This window comes from Physeter macrocephalus, chromosome 12 (assembly GCF_002837175.3).
Source record: "Physeter macrocephalus isolate SW-GA chromosome 12, ASM283717v5, whole genome shotgun sequence".
NCBI lineage: Eukaryota > Metazoa > Chordata > Mammalia > Artiodactyla > Physeteridae > Physeter > Physeter macrocephalus.
In genome coordinates this window covers 90,310,150-90,328,036 of record NC_041225.1, presented here as the reverse complement: position 1 = coordinate 90,328,036, position 17,887 = coordinate 90,310,150, and the positions used below count along the sequence as shown (strand labels likewise).

The following is a 17,887-nucleotide window of genomic DNA, read 5'->3' as shown; positions in this document are numbered from 1 at the left end:
TCCTTGTTAAATGTTTCTTGCATTTTCTCTATTCTGTTTCCAAGATTTTGGATCATCTTTACTATCATTCTTCTGAATTCTTTTTCAGGTAGACTGCCTATTTCCTCTTCATTTGTTAGGTCTGGTGGGTTTTTACCTTGCTCCTTCATCTGCTGTGTGTTTTTCTGTCTTCTCATTTTGCTTATCTTACTGTGTTTGGGGTCTCCTTTTTGTAGGCTGCAGGTTCGTCGTTCCCGTTGTTTTTGGTGTCTGTCCCAAGTGGCTAAAGTTGGTTCAGTGGGTTGTGTAGTCTTCCTGGTGGAGGGGACTAGTGCCTGTGTTCTGGTGGATGAGGCTGGATCTTGTCTTCCTGGTGGGCAGGTCCACGTCTGGTGGTGTGTTTTGGGGTGTCTGTGGACCTATTATGATTTTAGGCAGCCTCTCTGCTAATGGATGGGTTTGTGTTCCTGTCTTGCTAGTTGTTGTGCGGCATAGGGTGTCCAGCACTGTAGCTTGCTGGTCGTTGAGTGAAGCTGGGTGTTGGTGTTGAGATGGAGATGTCTGGGAGATTTTTGGCATTTGATATTATGTGGAGCTGGGAGGTCTCTTGTGGACCAGTGCCCTGAAGTTGGCTCTCCCACATCAGAGGCACAGCACTGACTCCTGGCTGGAGCACCAAGAGCCTTTCATCCACACGGTTCAGAATACAAGGGAGAAAAAGTAGAAAGAAAGAGGATAAAATAAAATAAAGTATATAAAATAAAATACAGTTATTAAAATAAAAAATAATTATTAGGAAAAAAATTTTTTTGAAAAGTAAAAAAAAAAAAGAAATGGACGGACAGAACCCTAGGACAAATGGTGAAAGCAAACTATACAGACAAAATCTCACACAGAAGCATACACATACACACTCACAAAAAGAGAAAAAGGGGGAAAAAATAATATATCTTGGTCTCAAAGTCCACCTCTTCAATTTGGGATGATTTGTTGTCTATTCAGGTATTCCACAGATGCAGGACACTTCAAGCTGATTGTGGAGCTTTAATCCACTGCTCCTGAGGCTGCTGGAAGAAATTTCCCTTTTTATTTGTTCACACAGATCCCGGGGTTCAGCTTTGGATTTGGCCCCGCCTCTGTGTGTAGGTCGCCTGAGGGTGTCTGTTCTTCGCTGAGACAGGATGGGGTTAAAGGAGCAGCTGATTCGGGGGCTCTGGCTCACTCAGGCCTGGGGGAGGGAGGGGTATGGATGCGGGGTGAGCCTGCGGCGGCAGAGGCCGGCGTGATGTTGCACCAGCCTGAGGCGTGCCGTGCGTTCTCCAGGGGAAGTTGTCCCTGGATCACGGGACCCTGGCAATAGTGGGCTGCACAGGGTCCCGGGAGCGGAGGTGTGGAGTGTGACCTGTGCTTGCTCACAGGCTTCTTGGTGGTGGCAGCAGCAGCCTTAGCATCTCATTCCTGTCTCTGGGGTCCGCGCTGATAGCCACGGCTCGTGCCCGTCTCTGGAGCTCCTTTAAGCAGCACTCTTAATCCGCTCTTCTTGTGCACCAGGAGACAAAGAGGGAAGAAAAAGTCTCTTGCCTCTTCGGCAGGTCCAGACTTTTTCCCGGACTCCCTCCCATCTAGCCGTGGTGCACTAACCCCTTCAGGCTGTGTTCACGCCGCCAGTCCTCTCCTATATATGTTATTTATATGTATATATGAATAAGGGCTCTTATTCATTAGTAATCAATGAAATTCTCATTAAAGCCATCAAGACCCAGAAGGCTAAAAGTAAGACAATTGACAATACCAAGTGTTAGCAAGGATAAAGAATCATGAAAACTTTTATACATGTAAATTTATGGAAGTATAAATTTAGGTGGCTACTACCTTGGAAAGCTGGAATTTTCCACTGAAATTAAAGATATGCATAATCCATGATCCCAATATTTCACTCATAGGACAATACCCAACAGAACTGTGAACATTACCCCAAGACAGTATAAGATTTAATGACTATATTATTTGAAATATGGCTGTGAGATAATAGAGATATATATATATATTTCTATTATAGGTCCCTATGGAGCCTTCCCAGGAACAGATCCCCATGTCCCCTGCCTCTTGTTTTTAGAAGAGCTTTAGCCTCCTAAAACCTTCCCTGAATGCCAATGAGCAAATTTAATCAGAGAAATACAGAAACTAAGGAAAACAGTCAAGCAAGAAACAATAATAGTAGTTTAGCCATAAGACAAGTCAAGCACTTCTAGTTCCTCCTTAAAGGTTATACATAATATCCTGAGCCATACCCTTGAGTTGTTTTGCAGATACTAAAACCCCCAACAGGTGAAAGAAGTTAACTGCTGACCACCAGCATGTATACCTCAGACCAGCTGGAACTAGAAGGTTGATGATGTTGACTCTGAAACACCACTCAGTTACCTCACCACCAACAAATCAGAATATCCACGAGCTGATCAAGCACCTTGCAACCCTCTTCCTCACCTTGCATTTTAAAACCTTTCCCTGAAAGCCAACAGGGATTTTGGGTCTTCTGTGCATGAGCCTCCCATTCTCCTTTCTTGGCCCTGCAGTAAATGCTGTACTTTCCTTCACTACAACCCAGTGTTGGTAAATAGGCTTTGCTGTGTGTTGGGTGAGTGGACTCAAGTTTGATTCAGTAACAGTCTCTGCTCCTGGCTCCTGGCACAGAGCTCCTGAAATCCTTGAACTTTCCTAAGTGATAAGAGCATGAGGAGCATCTTTTGTTCTAATATTTGGTCTTTGACCCCAGTTCCTGACACAGGACTCCTGAAAATCTTGTAATTTCCTGGGTTATAGGAGTGTCTTTTGTTCTAGTGAGGTGACTCTGGATGGGCTGCTGGATGAGGGCCAGTCACAGGGAAGACCAAGCCATGATTAGAAGTTTGAAATTTTTAGCCCTGCTCTCCTCATTCTCTTCAGAAAGGAGAATGGCTGAAAATGGAGTTAATAATCCATTGTGCCTATATGATGAAGCCCCCATAAAAATCTCAATTATATGGGGTTGAGAGAGCTTCCAGGTTAGTGAACACATCCAAGTACCAGGAGAGAGACACACCCCAACTCCAAGGGGACAGAAGTTCCTGTACTCAAAACACTGCTGGACCTTTCCCTACGTATCCCTTCATCTGGCTGTTCATCTGTATCCTTTATCATATCCTTTAGCAAACTGGTAAGTTTTTTCCCTGTGAGATGTTCTAGCAAATAATTGAATCCAATAGGGAGAAATCCATGAGAACCTTTGATCTTAAGCCAGGTCATACAGAAGTTGTGGGTAACCTGGAGACCTACTACTGAAGATTGGCATTTGAAGTGGGGGATAGTCTCATGGGACTGGGCCCTTAACCAGTGGATCTGATGCTATCCCCAGGTAAACAGTGTCACAATTTGGTTTAATTGTAGAATATCCAACTGGTATCACAAAATTTTTTGGTGGGAGAAACTCCCAAACACTTGGTGTCAGAAGCATTTTAAGTGTGGTAGTAATGTGAGAGTAAAGGGAAAACACAGGAGGATAACTGTGTTCTTCCTTACACAGGAGGGAAAGACTGGTCTCTTTTCCTTAAAACAGTGGTGAAAACCTAAAAACTACCAAGCATCAACATTAGAATAGATAAACTGTGGTATGCTCATACAGTGAAGTACTGCACAGGAGTAAAAACCATTTTTGGCTTACAGTTACACAGAGAAATGTGGAAATATAATGCAAACACTATTAAGCAAAAAGAGAAAAAGTCCAGGCCCAAAACAATAAACACATGGTGATTCCATTTATGTAAAGTTCAAAAACACAGACAAAACTTCACCATAGTGTTTAAAGACACATGTTTAGGTGGTAAAACGTTTTTTAAGCAAGAAAGTGATTACTATAAAATCATTATAATGATTACTTTGAGAAGCAGTGAGAGGGAAATGGGGACTGAAACGGGGGCCATAAAAGAGATTGCTAGAGTGCTAGCAATGTTTTGTCTCTTTAATTTGATGGTGGTTACAGAGGGATTTGCTCTGCAATAAGTCCATGACCTGTACATTTTTGTTTTGTGTATTTTTATGGATGTATTTCACAGTTCATAATAGGAAATAAAAACTCAATTTTAAAAAACTCCAGTTGAGGCACTGAAAAGAAGCTTGGACTTAGAAAACTGATTGTTGGAATAGAAGCAAAGCTCTAGAATTTTTTGTCTAGAATTAAGGGGCAAAAGATTCAAAATGAATGTCACTCATGATCACCCTTGACACTGTTCTTTGTTATATCTTTTCATCTTACTAAATTGCCATGTATATTGATCTTAAATTGATTGCAATGGATGAACAGGCTGTGGTCACCACAGCATGAGTTATTTCACATTGCTGCATTTCCTTGAGGAAAATTGCCCTTGTGATGTGTCATGTAGTAGTTGAAACAAAAGGATTCAGATTATGTTGCCTGGATTTGAATCATTGTCCCATGACTTTCTAGCTAGTACTTTAACTTGGGAACTTTTCTTTTCTAATGTAAGTGTTTTATTGAGGTAACATTGGTTTGTAACACTACATAAGTTTCATGTGTACAACATTATATTTCAACTTCTGTATACACTACAGCATGCTCACCAAAAAAAGTTTTTCCATTCATCACAAAACAGTTGACCCCTTTATCAATTTCTCCTTCCTCCTACCCCTCTTGCCCCCTGGTAACTACTATTCTGTTCTCTGCATCTATATGGGGCGGTGTTTGTTTGTTTTGGTTTGTTCATTGATTTTTTTTACAGTCCATATATGAGTGAAATAATATGGTATTTGTCTTTCTCTCTCTGACCTATTTCACGTAACATAATACCTTCAAGGTCCACACATGTTGCTGTGAGTGGCAAGATTTTATCTTTTTATGGCTGAGTAGTATTTCACTGTCCATCCTTATCCACTGTCCGTGGATGGGCACTTAGGTTATTTCTATATAGCTATGTTATATATGTTACATATTATATAAATATATATGATATTAACTCCTTACTGGTTATGTGATTTGCAAAATTTTCTCCCTTTTGGTAAGTTGCCTTTTAATTTTGTTAATGGTTTCCTTTTCTGGGCAGCAGTTTTTCAGTTTGATGTAATCCCATGTGTTTATTTTTCCTTCTGTTTCCCTTTCCTAAGGAGACATATCCAGAAAGATATTGCTAAGACCAGTGTCAAAGAGTATACTGACCATGTTTTCTTCTAGGAGTTTTGTGGTTTCAGGTCTTACATTCAAGCCTTTAATCCATTTTGAATTGATGTTTGTGTATGCTGTAAGATAGTGATCTAGTTTCATTCTTTTTCATTCTGTCCAGTTTTCCCAATACCATTTGAAGAGACTATCCTTTTTCCATCATATGTTCTTTACTCCTTTGTGCTAAATTAACTGAAAATATATGTATGAATTTATTTCTGGGCTTTCAGTTCTCCATTGATCTATGTATCTGTTTTTCTGCCAATACCATGCTGTGTTGATTACTATAGCTTTGTAGTATAATTTGAAATCAGGGAGTATGATACCCCCAACTTTGTTCTTTTTCTTTCAGGATTGCTTTCACTATTCAGGGTCTTTTATGGTTCCACATAGATTTTAGGATTTTTTTGTTCTATTTCTGTGAAAAATGTCATTGGGATTTTGACAGGAACTATATTGAATCTGTAGTTTGCTTTAGGTAGTATAGGCATTTTAACAATGTTAATTCTTTCGATCCATGTGCATGGAATATCTTTTCATTTCTTAGTGTTTTTTTCAATTTCTTCCAACAATGTTTTATAATTTTCAGTGTATGGATCTTTCACCTCCTTGGTTAAATTTATTCCTAGGTATTTTATTTTTTGATGTAGTTGAAAATGGGATTGTTTTGATTTCTTTTACTTTCAGTTTGTTGTTAGTGTATAGAAATACAACATATTTTGTATATTGATTTTGTACCCTGTAATTTTACAGTATTTCTTTATTATTTCTAATGGTTTTTTGGTGGAGTTTTTAGGGTTTTCTATATATAAAACCATGTCATCCACCAAGAGTGATAGTTTTACTTTTTCTTTTCTGATGTAGATGCCTTCTATTGCTGTTTCTTGCCTAACTGCTCTAATGACTTCCAATACTATGTTGAATAAGAGTGGTGAGAGTGGGCATCCTTGACTTGTTCTGGATTGTAGAGGGATAGCTTTCAGTTTCACCATTGAGTATGATGTAAGCTGTGGGCTTAAAATATATGGCCTTTATTATGTTGAGGTACATTCCTTCTATACCCATTTTATTGAGAGTTTTTATCATATATGTGTGTTGAATCTTGTCAATGGTTTTTATGCAACTATTAAGATAATCATGAGGTTTTTACCTTTCATTTTGTTAATGTGGTATATCATGTTGATTGATTTGCAGATGTTGAAATATCCTTGCATCCCTGGAATAAATCCCGTTTGATCATGGTGTGTGATCCTTTTAATGCATTGTTGTATTTGGTTTGCTAATATTTTATTGAGGAGTTTTGCACCCATGTTCGTTAGAGACGTTGGCCTGTAATTTTCTTTCTGTGTGTTGTCCTTGTGTAGTTTTGGTATCAGGGGAGTGTTGGATTCATAAAATGAGTTAGGAAGCATTCCTTTCTCTTCAATTTTTTGGAAGAGTTTGAGAAGGATAGACATTAAATCTTTGAATGTTTGGCATAATTTACCTGTGAAGCTCCCTGATCCTGAACTTTTGTTTTGGGGGTGGTTTTTTATTACTGTTTCAATCTCCTTACTTACTTACTCTTACTAGTGATTGGTATATTCAAATTTGCTATTTCTTCATGATTCAGTCTTGGAAGGTTGTATGAATTTAGCTATTTTTTCTAGGTTGTCCAATTTGTTGTTGTATAGCTATTCATAGTATTCTCTTATAACCCTTTGTATTTCTGTAGTATCCATTGTAATTTCTCCTCTTTTGTTTCTGACTTTATCTGAAACTTCTCTCTTTTTTTCTTAGTGAGTGTAGCTAAAGGTTTGTCAATTTTGTTTACCTTTTCAAAGAACTAGCTCTTAGTTATATTGATCTTTTCTATTGTTTTTGTAGTGTCTATTTCATTTATTTTCACTCTGATCTTTATTATTACTTTCCTTCTGCTGACTTTGGGCTTCATTTGTTCTTCTTTTTCAGTTCCTTTAGGTGTAAAATTAGATTGTTTGAGATTTTTCTTATTTCTTGAGGTAGGCCTTTATCACTATGAACTTCCCTATTAGAACTGTTTTGGCTGCCTCCCACAGATTTTGGTATGTTGTATTTTCATTTTCATTTGTCTTCAGGTATTTTTCAATTTCTCCTTTGATATCGTCATTGACCCAATAGGCTGTTGTTTAGTCTTCACATATTTGTGATTTTCCCAGCTTTCTTTTTGTAGTTGATATGTAGTTTCCTACCATTGTGATTGGAAAAGATGCTGATATTATTTCAGTCTTCTTAAATTTATTGAGACTTGTTTTATGTCCTAACATATGGTCTGACCTTGATTCTCAAGGTTCCATTGAGAAGAATTTGTATTTGCTGTATTTGGATGGAATGTTCTATATTTAAGGCCATTGTTTTCTTGTTGACTCTCTATCTGAATGGTCTATCCATTGATGTAAGTGTGGTTTTAAAATCCCCTACTATTATTGTGTTGCTGTCAATTTCACCCTTTAAGTCTGTTAATAATTGCTTTATATATTATGGTGCTCCTGTGTTAGATGCATATATATTAATAACTGTTATGTCTTCTTTTTTTTTTTTTTTTTTTGTGGTATGCGGGCCTCCCTCTGTTGTGGCCTCTCCCACTGCGGAGCACAGGCTCCGGACGCGCAGGCTCAGCGGCCATGGCTCACGGGCCCAGCCGCTCCGCGGCATGTGGGATCCTCCCAGACCGGGGCGCAAACCCAGTTCCCCTGCATCGGCAGGCAGATGCGCAACCACTGTGCCACCAGGGAAGCCCTTGTTATGTCTTCTTGATGAATTGCCCCCTTTATCATAATATAATGTCTGCCTTTGTCTCTCGCTACTTTTTTTGGTTTGCAGTTTATTTTATCTGATATGAGTATGGCTACACTCACTTTCTTTTGGCTGCCATTTGCTTTGAGTATCATGTTTCAGCCTCTTACTTTGCACTTATGTTTGCTTTTAGAGCTGAGATGAGTCTCCTGGAGGCAGCATATAGTTGGAGCTTGTTTTTTAATCCATCTATCAGCTCTGTGTCTCTTTTTTTTGTGTGTGTGTGGTACACGGGCCTCTCACTGGTGTGGCCTCTCCTATTGTGGAGCACAGGCTCCGGACGTGCAGGCTCAGTGGCCATGGCTCACTGGCCTAGTCACTCCGCGGCATGTGGGATCTTCCCAGACCGGGGCACGAACCCATGTCCCCTGCATCGGCAGGCGGACTCTCAACCACTGTGCCACCAGGGAAGCCCCGCTCTGTATCTCTTGATTAATGAATTCAACTAATTTGTATTTAGGGTGATTATTGATAAATGGGGACTTAGTACTGCCATTTTATCTTTTGTCTTCTGGTTACTCTATATTTCTGTTGTTTCTTTTTCCTTGTGTTTTTGTCTGCCATTTTGGTTTGGTGATATTTCTGTTTCCTCTCTTTTTATATTGCATGTCACTGTTTCAGATTTATGTTTTGTGATTACCATGAGGTTTGTATAAAATTACTCATAGATAAAATAGTCCTTTTTCTGCTGATGGCATCTTATCTTCATTTTCCTTTACTGTTTCTGTCCTTTTCTTCTGCCTCTTTTATGTTTTTGTTGTTTCAAATTATCCCTTTTTATGTTGTGAGTTCATTACCAAATTGAAGTAGCTATAGTTATTTTTTTCCTGCTTTCTCTCTTTATCCTCTATGCTATAATTGTTTAACAAACTATTTGGATACAGAGTTGCAATTTTCTGATTCTGTCTATTTATCACCCTACTCAATGTTTTGTGTACTTTTTTGCCTTTTCGTTTTCAGGTAGAAGAGTTCCTTTCAACATTTCATGCAAGGCAGATCTAGTTGTGATGAACTCCCTCAGCTTTTATTTGTCTGGGAACGCCTTTATTTCTCTTTCATATCTGAAGGATAACTTTGATGGATAGAGTATTCTTGGCTGACAGTTTTTATCTCTCAATATTTTGAGTATGTCATTCCATTCTCCTAGCCTGTAGAGTTTCTGTTGAGAAATCTGCTGATAGCCTAATGAGGGTTCCTTTGTAGGTTACCCCCACCCCACCCAGCTGCCTTTAAAATTCTTTCTTTGTCATAGACTTCTGACAGTTTCAATATGTGTCTTGGAGAAGGTATTTTTGCATTGAGGCAATTAAGTGTTCTTTTAGTTTCATTGACTTATATACCTATTTCCTTCCCCAGGTTTAGGAATTTTTCAGCTATTACTTCTTTAAATCAACTCACTGCTCCCTTCTCCCTCTCATCTCCTTCTGAGATACCTATTATCATTATGTTGTCCTTCCTAATGGAATCAGATAGTTCTTGTAGAATTTCTTCATTTTTTAAACTTAGCTCTCTCTCCTTTTCTACCTGTATCATTTCTAGATATCTATCTTTGTTCTTGCAAATTCTGTCTTCAATATGGTCTGTTTGATTTTCAGTGCTGTCTAATGCATTCTTCATCTATTTTTTGAGTTCTTCATCTCCAGAATTTCTGTTTGGTTCTTTTTCAGAATTTCAATCTCTTTGATAAAGTAGTCCTTTGTTCGTTAATTTTATTCTTGAGCTCGAATTTCAATCTCTTTGATAAAGTAGTCCTTTGTTCGTTAATTTTATTCTTGAGCTCATTGAACTGCCTTTCTGAGTTTTCTTAGAACTCAATGAGTTTCTTAATGTTATCAGTTAGATCAGAATTCTGGAGAATTGCCATTTTCTTTTGTAATACTCTGTTATTGTGTTTTTTCATGGTGCTTGAAAGTTGTTGCTCTGCCAGAGCATTTGAAGTAGTGAACACTTTTCTTCTTCAGGTAAAGTATTTTCTACTGGATTCTAACAACTCAGCAGGTAGTAATTAGAGGTCTTTATTTTCCTTTTCAGTAAGTGGCACTAGAGCACAAGCTTTTGATTTCTCTTACCTGAGATGCTTCTGGCTATATTTGAGAATCCACCTTCTTTCTACCCTCCACCTCCTCTTCCAGAGGTGCTGCCAATGGCCTCATTATCACTGCTTGTGTCTCCAGGGTCACTGGTGCCTTGCTGCTGCCAGTGTTGCTGCTGTCAGTGGTATCACCACCTAGGCCACCAGGATGGCAGATGCCTCCATCACATCCAAGTTTGCCTGGGTCACACAGAGGGAGATGAAGCGTGGCAGGTAGAGCCATGGTCACAGGCACCTCTGCCATATCCAGGGTTTTTAGGTTTGGGGGCGCCAATGCTGTGGGCAGGGAGCCAGAATTGTGGGCACCTCCACAGCTGGAAAGACAGGGTCACAGGCCCCACTGCTGCTTCTGCCTGGTCCCCTGTGGCCACAGATGTCACTGTGGTCAGGATGCTGGAGACACATATGCTACCTCCCCTGCTGCTTCCAGGCTCTCTGGGGCTCAGTCCCCATGGCCAGAGGGTCAGGATTATAAGCACCACCTCTACTTTTCTCTGGTTCTGTCTCCTCTATGTGTTCCAGTCCACCCACCTTTAGATGTACAGATGTATGGAACTCTCCAGCATCTTGCTGTGTTGGGCAAAGAAACATTTGTTGAGTTAGGGATGTTTAACTGTTGTAGATTAAAGGGGGCAGATTAAAAGACCATCTCACACCACCATGATGCTTACATCTGTCCTAGGGAGCTTTTCTTAATTTTTCTCTTTGTTCCTCTGTTTCCTCATCCAAGAAACCAGGGATAATGCTCCAACTAGTAAGGATGCTATGAGTTTAAAATGAAATAATATATGTTAAGTGCTTGTCATAATACCTGACACATAGTAGTTGCTCAATAAATTTTGGCTGCTATTATTATTTTATTGCCTACCAAAAATTAGTGCTTTTAAATCTCACTCTTATAAGAAGTGAAACTAAAACAATTCCCTACTGAGATCAAATATGCTTTCTGGTCCCTAAGTTAAATAATTCTGAAAGAATTATATTTTCTTGTTTTTCATGCTAAAAAATACTGGGCTGAACAAGGATATTTGTTACCCGAAGCACCTGCTCCTGGAAGGTAAGGCTGTGAGCCAACTAAAAACAGCTTACTTGTCAAGATTAACAGCTGGCTCAAGAAGATTGAAATCATATAAAGTATCTTTTCTGGCCATAGTGGTATGAAACTAGAAACCAACAAGAGGAAAGCTGGAAAATTTATAAGCATGTGGAAACTAAACAATACACTCCTAAACAACCAATAGTTCAAAGAAGAAATAAAAATTTAAAAAATCTCAAAACAAATGGAAATGGAAATACAACACACCAAAACCTACAGCATGCTGCAAAAGCAGTTAATAGAGGAAATTTTATTGTTATAAACGTATATGTTAAGAAAATAGAGAGATCCGAAATAAACTACATATCAAGGAACTAAAAAAAAGAACAAACTAAGCCCCAAAATAAGCAGAAGGAAGGAAATAACAAAAATCAGAGTAAATGAAATAGAGACAGGAAAAAATAAAAAATACCAACAAAACTAAGAGCTGTTTTTTTGAAAAGATAAACAAAATTGACAAACTTTTAGCTAGACTAACCACAGGGTGGGGGAAAGAAGACTCAAATAAATAAAATCAGAAATGAAAGAGGAGACATTACAAAAGTTACCACAAAATTACATAAGATCATAAAAGACTACTATGAACAATTATATACCAGCAAATTGGATAACCTAGAATAAATGGATAAATTCCTAGAAACATACACCTTACCAAGACTGAATCATGAAGAAATAGGAAATATGAACAGACCAATAATAAGTGAGGAGATTGAATCAGTAATCAAAAACATTCCAACACAGAAATGTCCAGGATGAGATGGTTTCATTAATGAATTCTATCAAACACTTAGAGACGAATTAAAGCCAATCCTTCTCAAACTATTTCAAAAAAACTGAAGAAGAGGGAACCATCCCAAACTCATTTTAAGAGGCCCTAACACCAAAGCCAGATAAGGTCACTAAAAGAAAACTATAGACCAATATAGACCCTGATGGATATAGATACAAAAATTCTCAACAAAATATTAGCAAGCTGAATTCAACAACATATTAAAGAGATCATGCACCATGATCAAGTGGGATTTATCCTCAGGATGCAAGGATGATTCAACATATGCAAATCAAAAATGTGATACACCACATTAAATAGAATAAAAGGTAAAAACAATATGATCCTCTCAATAGATGCAGAAAAAGCATTTGACAAAATACAACATCCTTTCATGATAAAAACTCTCAACAAATTAGGTATAGAAGGAACATACTTCAACATAATAAAGGCCATGTACAACAAACCCACAGCTAACATCATACTCAATGGTGAAAGAGTGAAAGCTTTTTCTCTAAGATCACAAACAAGACAGATGCCCACTCTCACCTCTTATTCAACACAGTAGTGAAATTCCTAGTTAGAGCAATTAGACAAGATAAAGAAATAAAAGGTATCCAAATCAGAAAGGAAGAAGTAAAATTGTCATTATTTAATCTTATATATAGGAAACCCTAAAAACTATACATGCACACACATACAAACACACACACAAATTGTTAGAAAGAATAAGTAAACTCAACAAAATTGAAGAATACAAAATCAACACACAAAAATCAGTTGCATTTATACACTCTAACAATGAACAATCAAAAATATGGAGAACAATCCCATTTACAATAGCATCAAAGAGAAAAAAATACTTGGGAATAAATTCAACCAAGGAGGTAAAAGACTTCTACACTGAAAACCACAAAACATTGATGACAGAAATTAAAGAAAATACCATAAAGGGAAAGACATCCTGTGTCTAAGACAATATTGCTACAATGTCTATACTACCTCCAAAGAGTCTACATATTCAAAGCAATCCCTATTAAAATCTGATTTTTTACAGAAATAGGAAAACAATCCTAAAATTCATCTGAAACCACAAAACACCCTGAATAGCCAAAAGAACTCTATGAAATTAAACAAAGTTGAAGGCATCATATCTCCTGAGTTTTAAACCTATTGCAAAACTACAATGATCAAAAGAGTATGGTACTGCCATAAAGACAGACATATAGAACAATGATACAGAATAGAGAACCCAGAAATAAACCCACACATATAAGGTCAACTAATCTTTGACAGAAGTACCAAGAACACACAATGGGAAAGAATAGTCTCTTCAACAGATGGTGTTGGGGAAACTGGATATCCACATGCAAAAGAATGAAATTGTATGCTATCTTACACCATACACAAAAATCATTTCAAAATATATTAAACATTTAAACATAAAATATTAAACTGTAAAATTCTTAAAATAAAATTTAAGGGAAAATCTTCATGACATTGTTCTTGACAATGATTTACTGGATATGATGCCAAAAGCACAGGCAACAGAATCAAAAATAGACAAGTAGGATTACATCAAACTAAAAAGCTTCTGCCCAGCAAAGGAAATGATCAACAGAGTGAAAAGGAAAACTATGGAAAGGGAGAAAAATATTGACAAACCATATATATGATAAGAGATTAATATCCAAAATATATAAGGTAATACTACAACTCAATGACAAAACAAAACCACCACCACCAACAAAACCAAATAACCCAATTTTAAAATGGGCAAAGGATTTGAATAGACTTTCTCCAAAGAAGCCAACAGGTATGTGAAAGATGCTGAACATCACTAATCAGGAAAATGCCAATCAAAACCACAATGAGATATCACTGCACAACTGTTAGGATGGCCGGTATCAATCAGTCAATCAATCAATAGTCAACAAGTGTTGGCAAGGTTGTGGAGAAACTGGAATGTTTGCACACAGTTGGTGGGAATGTGAAATGTGCAGTTGTTATGGAAAACAGTATGGAAGTTCCTCAAAAAATTAAAAATAAAACTACCATATGATCCAGCCATCCCACTTCTGGGTATTTATCCAAAAGAATTGAAATCAGGATCTTGAAGACATATTTGCACTCCCACATTTATTGCAACACTCTTCACAATAGCCAAGGTATGGAAACCACCTAAATGTCTATTGTCCAATGAATGGATAAAGAAAATGTGGTATATAGAGACAATGGAATATCATTCAGCATTAAAAAGGAAGGAAATCCCACTATATGTGACAAAATGGATGAGCTTTGAGGACATGCTAAGTCACAGAAGGGTAAATACTGCATGATTCCACTTACATGAGGTACCTAAAATAGCCAAACTCATAGAAGCAAAAAGGAGAATGGTGATTGCCAGGGGCAGGGAGGAGGAGGAATGGGGAGTTAAAGTACAACAGGTAAAAAGTTTTGGTTAAAAGGAAAAAGTTCTAGAGATCTTCTGTACAACATTGGTTTATAATTAACAATACTGTACTATACACTTAAAAATTTGTTAAGAGTGTAGATCTTACGTTAAGAACTTTGAGCATCATTTTTTTAACAAGTAATTTCCAACAAGCCAAACTGTAGGGATAATTTGGCTAATAGCACCTGACCACCGGGAGCATGACCCCCATGTATATCATGATACTTTGGGCCCAGGACAAGAGACCTTCATAGTAAGTGCTCAAAAATAGATACTGAAAAAATGAAAACAAAATTAGGTCCATACTTTTGTGGATGTATTTCCACAGTAAGTGTTTTTAATTCCTAAAGGAGAGAATAATAACTTATTAATAACACTTCTCAAAATTTGTTCTCTGAGAAAATCTGATGTAGGTTTGGCTTAAAAATGAAAATATATCCGTTACTTATAACAAGAGAGAAGGAAACGTAGCTCTATTATGAGAAAGGAGGCAATTTCCAAAAGATTGACACAATCCTTCTGTAAGTAGCACATTTCTCACTAGAGCGAGCTCAGAACCCACTGATCAATGGCTAGAGAAGCAGAATAAAATGTCACTTCACTAGGGATAAACGATTTCCAAAAGCTGGGAATATTTCATATGCCAATTTTCTTTCAATTATTAACCTCTGCAATTCTAAATTATATAAAAGATGAATAATGCAAAGTTTCCTAATAACCAGTTGATTAATTTAATAAGCTAGTATTGTAAATAAGTATAGTGGGGGCAAATAAGATATATGGCATTATTCATGCCGTCTTGGGGGAAGAAATTCCTCGTATTCATGAGAAAGAGCAAATAATATAAAGCAGTGATGATTATAGGTACCTAAAAAGGCTTCTTGCTCTCTTGTTGCTCTTTACCTGTTTCTAAAGGTAATTCTGTGGGGCCGTCCTTATCTCTGTGCTTCTTTTTTAAATAACATCCCCATTTTTCAAATACACTTTTTTTCTTATGGACCAATGTATTTAACCAGGTTCGACTGAAGCCTTGATGCTTGGAAGCAATCATCTGAGTTTTGTTTATTTGTGCACCTATAATTTATGTGCAGATTTTACTGTGTAGATTTTACTGTTTAGCTTTCAGAGACAATCTCAAACACACACACACCTGCGGGTTTTTTGCTTGTTTTTTGTCTGTTTTAATTCTTGGTTGGAGAGAGAACTTCACTCTCTCCATAAAGTAGAAGAGCAGATCCAGTCCCAGTCCAGGATGTGGGCATAACGCCTGATTCCCAGATAGGGTTTGCACAAGAAGAGCCTGTGAGAGCAGCTTTCCGTGGAACTCACCTCCGGAAGTCAGCGAGATTCTCTGCGACCATCTGCACAAGCTGGCCTTGCAAAGTAAAGACAACGCTCTACATGTCCAGACCTCAGCCCTGGGAACCGAACTCGGTCGAACAGATCGAAGGAAGCAAAGCACGCATGCGCATGGCGAAGCTGGAGTCGAAGACGCGCGGGTCGGGCGCACGCGTGCGGCGGAAAGGCGGGAGGCGGAAGCGCGCTCCTGGGTGGCTGCTGTATCCCTGGGTTAGCCAGAGCAGGAAGTGAACCTGCTATGGCTCACAGGCCGGAAAGGACTTTCCGGCAGCGCCGAGCGGAATCTAGTGACAGCGACAGCACCCAGGAGCCATTTGCTGAACCCGGGTCGCCGGGGGAGCAGGCAAACCTGGGCCCTGCGGAGGAAGGGCTGCCGTCTGGAGGAGGCCGCGCGGAAGCGGCGGAACTACCCCGCCGGGCCCGGGGTCGGAGCCGCGGCCGGGTCTGGGCCAGTTCCCGGCACGCCGCGAGAGCGGCTCCGCGCTTGGACGGAGGCTCGGACGTCCCAGGTGACGCGGGGCAGCAGGGTGCGTGCCCGGGGCAGCAGGGTGAGTGCCCGGGACGGGGTGTGGGGAGGATGGGGAAAGAGCCTGCGGGGTTCTCTAAAGGTTTCTACAGCCCTTTGCCAGTCACAAACAACGATGAATCGCGGAGATACCAGCCTGCGAACACAGGCCTGCTGCCTGCATCTCCGTATTGGGCCCCTTGGGGGAGTAGAAAGAATACTGCAAGGTTTGGGCTTCTCCGTGTTTGCACTGTCAGATAAACCCTCACCAATTATGTATAGCTTTAGTGCTGCATTTTATGCTTATGAAGAACCTAAATCGTCACAGAAGATTTTAAAAATTCCTAATACTCCTAGGTAGGTGAAGGTACTTTCTGTCCCCAATTCTTTTCCTCAAAAACAAGCAAAACGATACACTAGAAAAATTTAGGTGACAGGCTTTGGGACATTTTCTTTTGCGTTTTGTTTTTTAATCGGTTATTTAAAGAAAAGATAAAAATAGCAATATATGCCACTAACAACAGATTGGTGACCCTGCAGAGTACCAGTAATGGTGTTAAATACAATGTAGTAATTTTGAAGTACGTTTGCGTTCTTAAAAATAGAATTCAAGCAGCATAAACTTGTTTACATAAGATGTGTTCTAGTTTGAATTGGAGTTTAATAATAATATAGTTTAAAATAAAACTATATAGTTAGGAAAAGTTAGAAATAAAAACACAGGAACAAGGACTTGGAAGGAACTTGTATGGGTAAGGTCTTGAAGTTTAAATACATTAACTTCTGACTCAGACACACATAAAAATATTTGAGATTATGTTTCATTCTAAAAGGAACTTCTAAAAAAATTCAATAGTGAAGCTCGTAGTAAAGGCCCTAAAAGCAACCAGCTTCTCCAGATAAATGGCACTTTTTACCTACTTTTGTCTGTAAACCATGTTTCTCCAGGATACCTAACACTCGGGTTTAATGAATTGAGGTAATCCCTGGGCTGTTGACATGAGTAGAATCTCCAATTTGTCACCTGTGGATGATGCCACCAATAGAATGATGATTCAGCATTTCTGGCTTGTCACAGGATGAAATAACCATGTAGAAAACAAACCTATGTTGCTAATGATATGTTACATAATTTATTGTTATTTTCAAGACAGTATACATGGTATAATTTCAATAAATAAAAAAGTATCTGTAAAAAAAAACAATATAGTTTTTGGTTAGTCTTGAGGTAAAAAAATTTTCTCCCCACTATTTTTAGTCCAAGTGATTTTGGTGATTTCTTAGTCATTGTTATAATCACTTGTTTATCTGAAGTTCTGATGACTTTTAAAATATTTTTTGCTTTATAAGTAAGAGTCATCTGGTTAAACTTTAATGGTGGGGGGCCAGGAGTTGCCTCTTCTCCTGTCTTCTAAAACAGTGAAACAGTGGTTCTCAAACTTTTTGGTCTTAAGCGTACCCTTTTGGTCTTAAAGGTGTGCCCTTTATACTCTTAAGAATAATTAAGGATCCCAAAGAGCTTTTGTTACTGTGTATTATATGTATAATATTTACCGTCTTAGGAATTAAGATAAATTTTTATTAATTCTTTTTTTTTTTTTTTTTT

At 38.3% G+C, this 17,887-nt stretch overlaps 1 protein-coding gene across 6 annotated transcripts in view; it reads left to right on the top strand.

Annotated features, from left to right (window-relative positions):
• Window positions 1-15,933: 15,933 nt before the first annotated feature.
• GCFC2 (GC-rich sequence DNA-binding factor 2) overlaps window positions 15,934-17,887 on the top strand; it is a 75,098-nt gene continuing 73,144 nt past the window's right edge. For 2 of the 6 annotated variants that reach the window (XM_007119319.4, XM_007119317.4), the window contains exon 1: window positions 15,935-16,285. In XM_007119319.4, the coding sequence (XP_007119381.1) occupies window positions 16,015-16,285 (271 nt within the window). In that variant the 5' untranslated portion in view covers window positions 15,935-16,014. Of the gene's footprint in view, window positions 16,325-17,887 lie in introns of all 6 variants that reach the window. The other 4 variants (XM_007119318.4, XM_007119315.4, XM_028496852.2 and 1 more) reach the window with 3 other exon arrangements.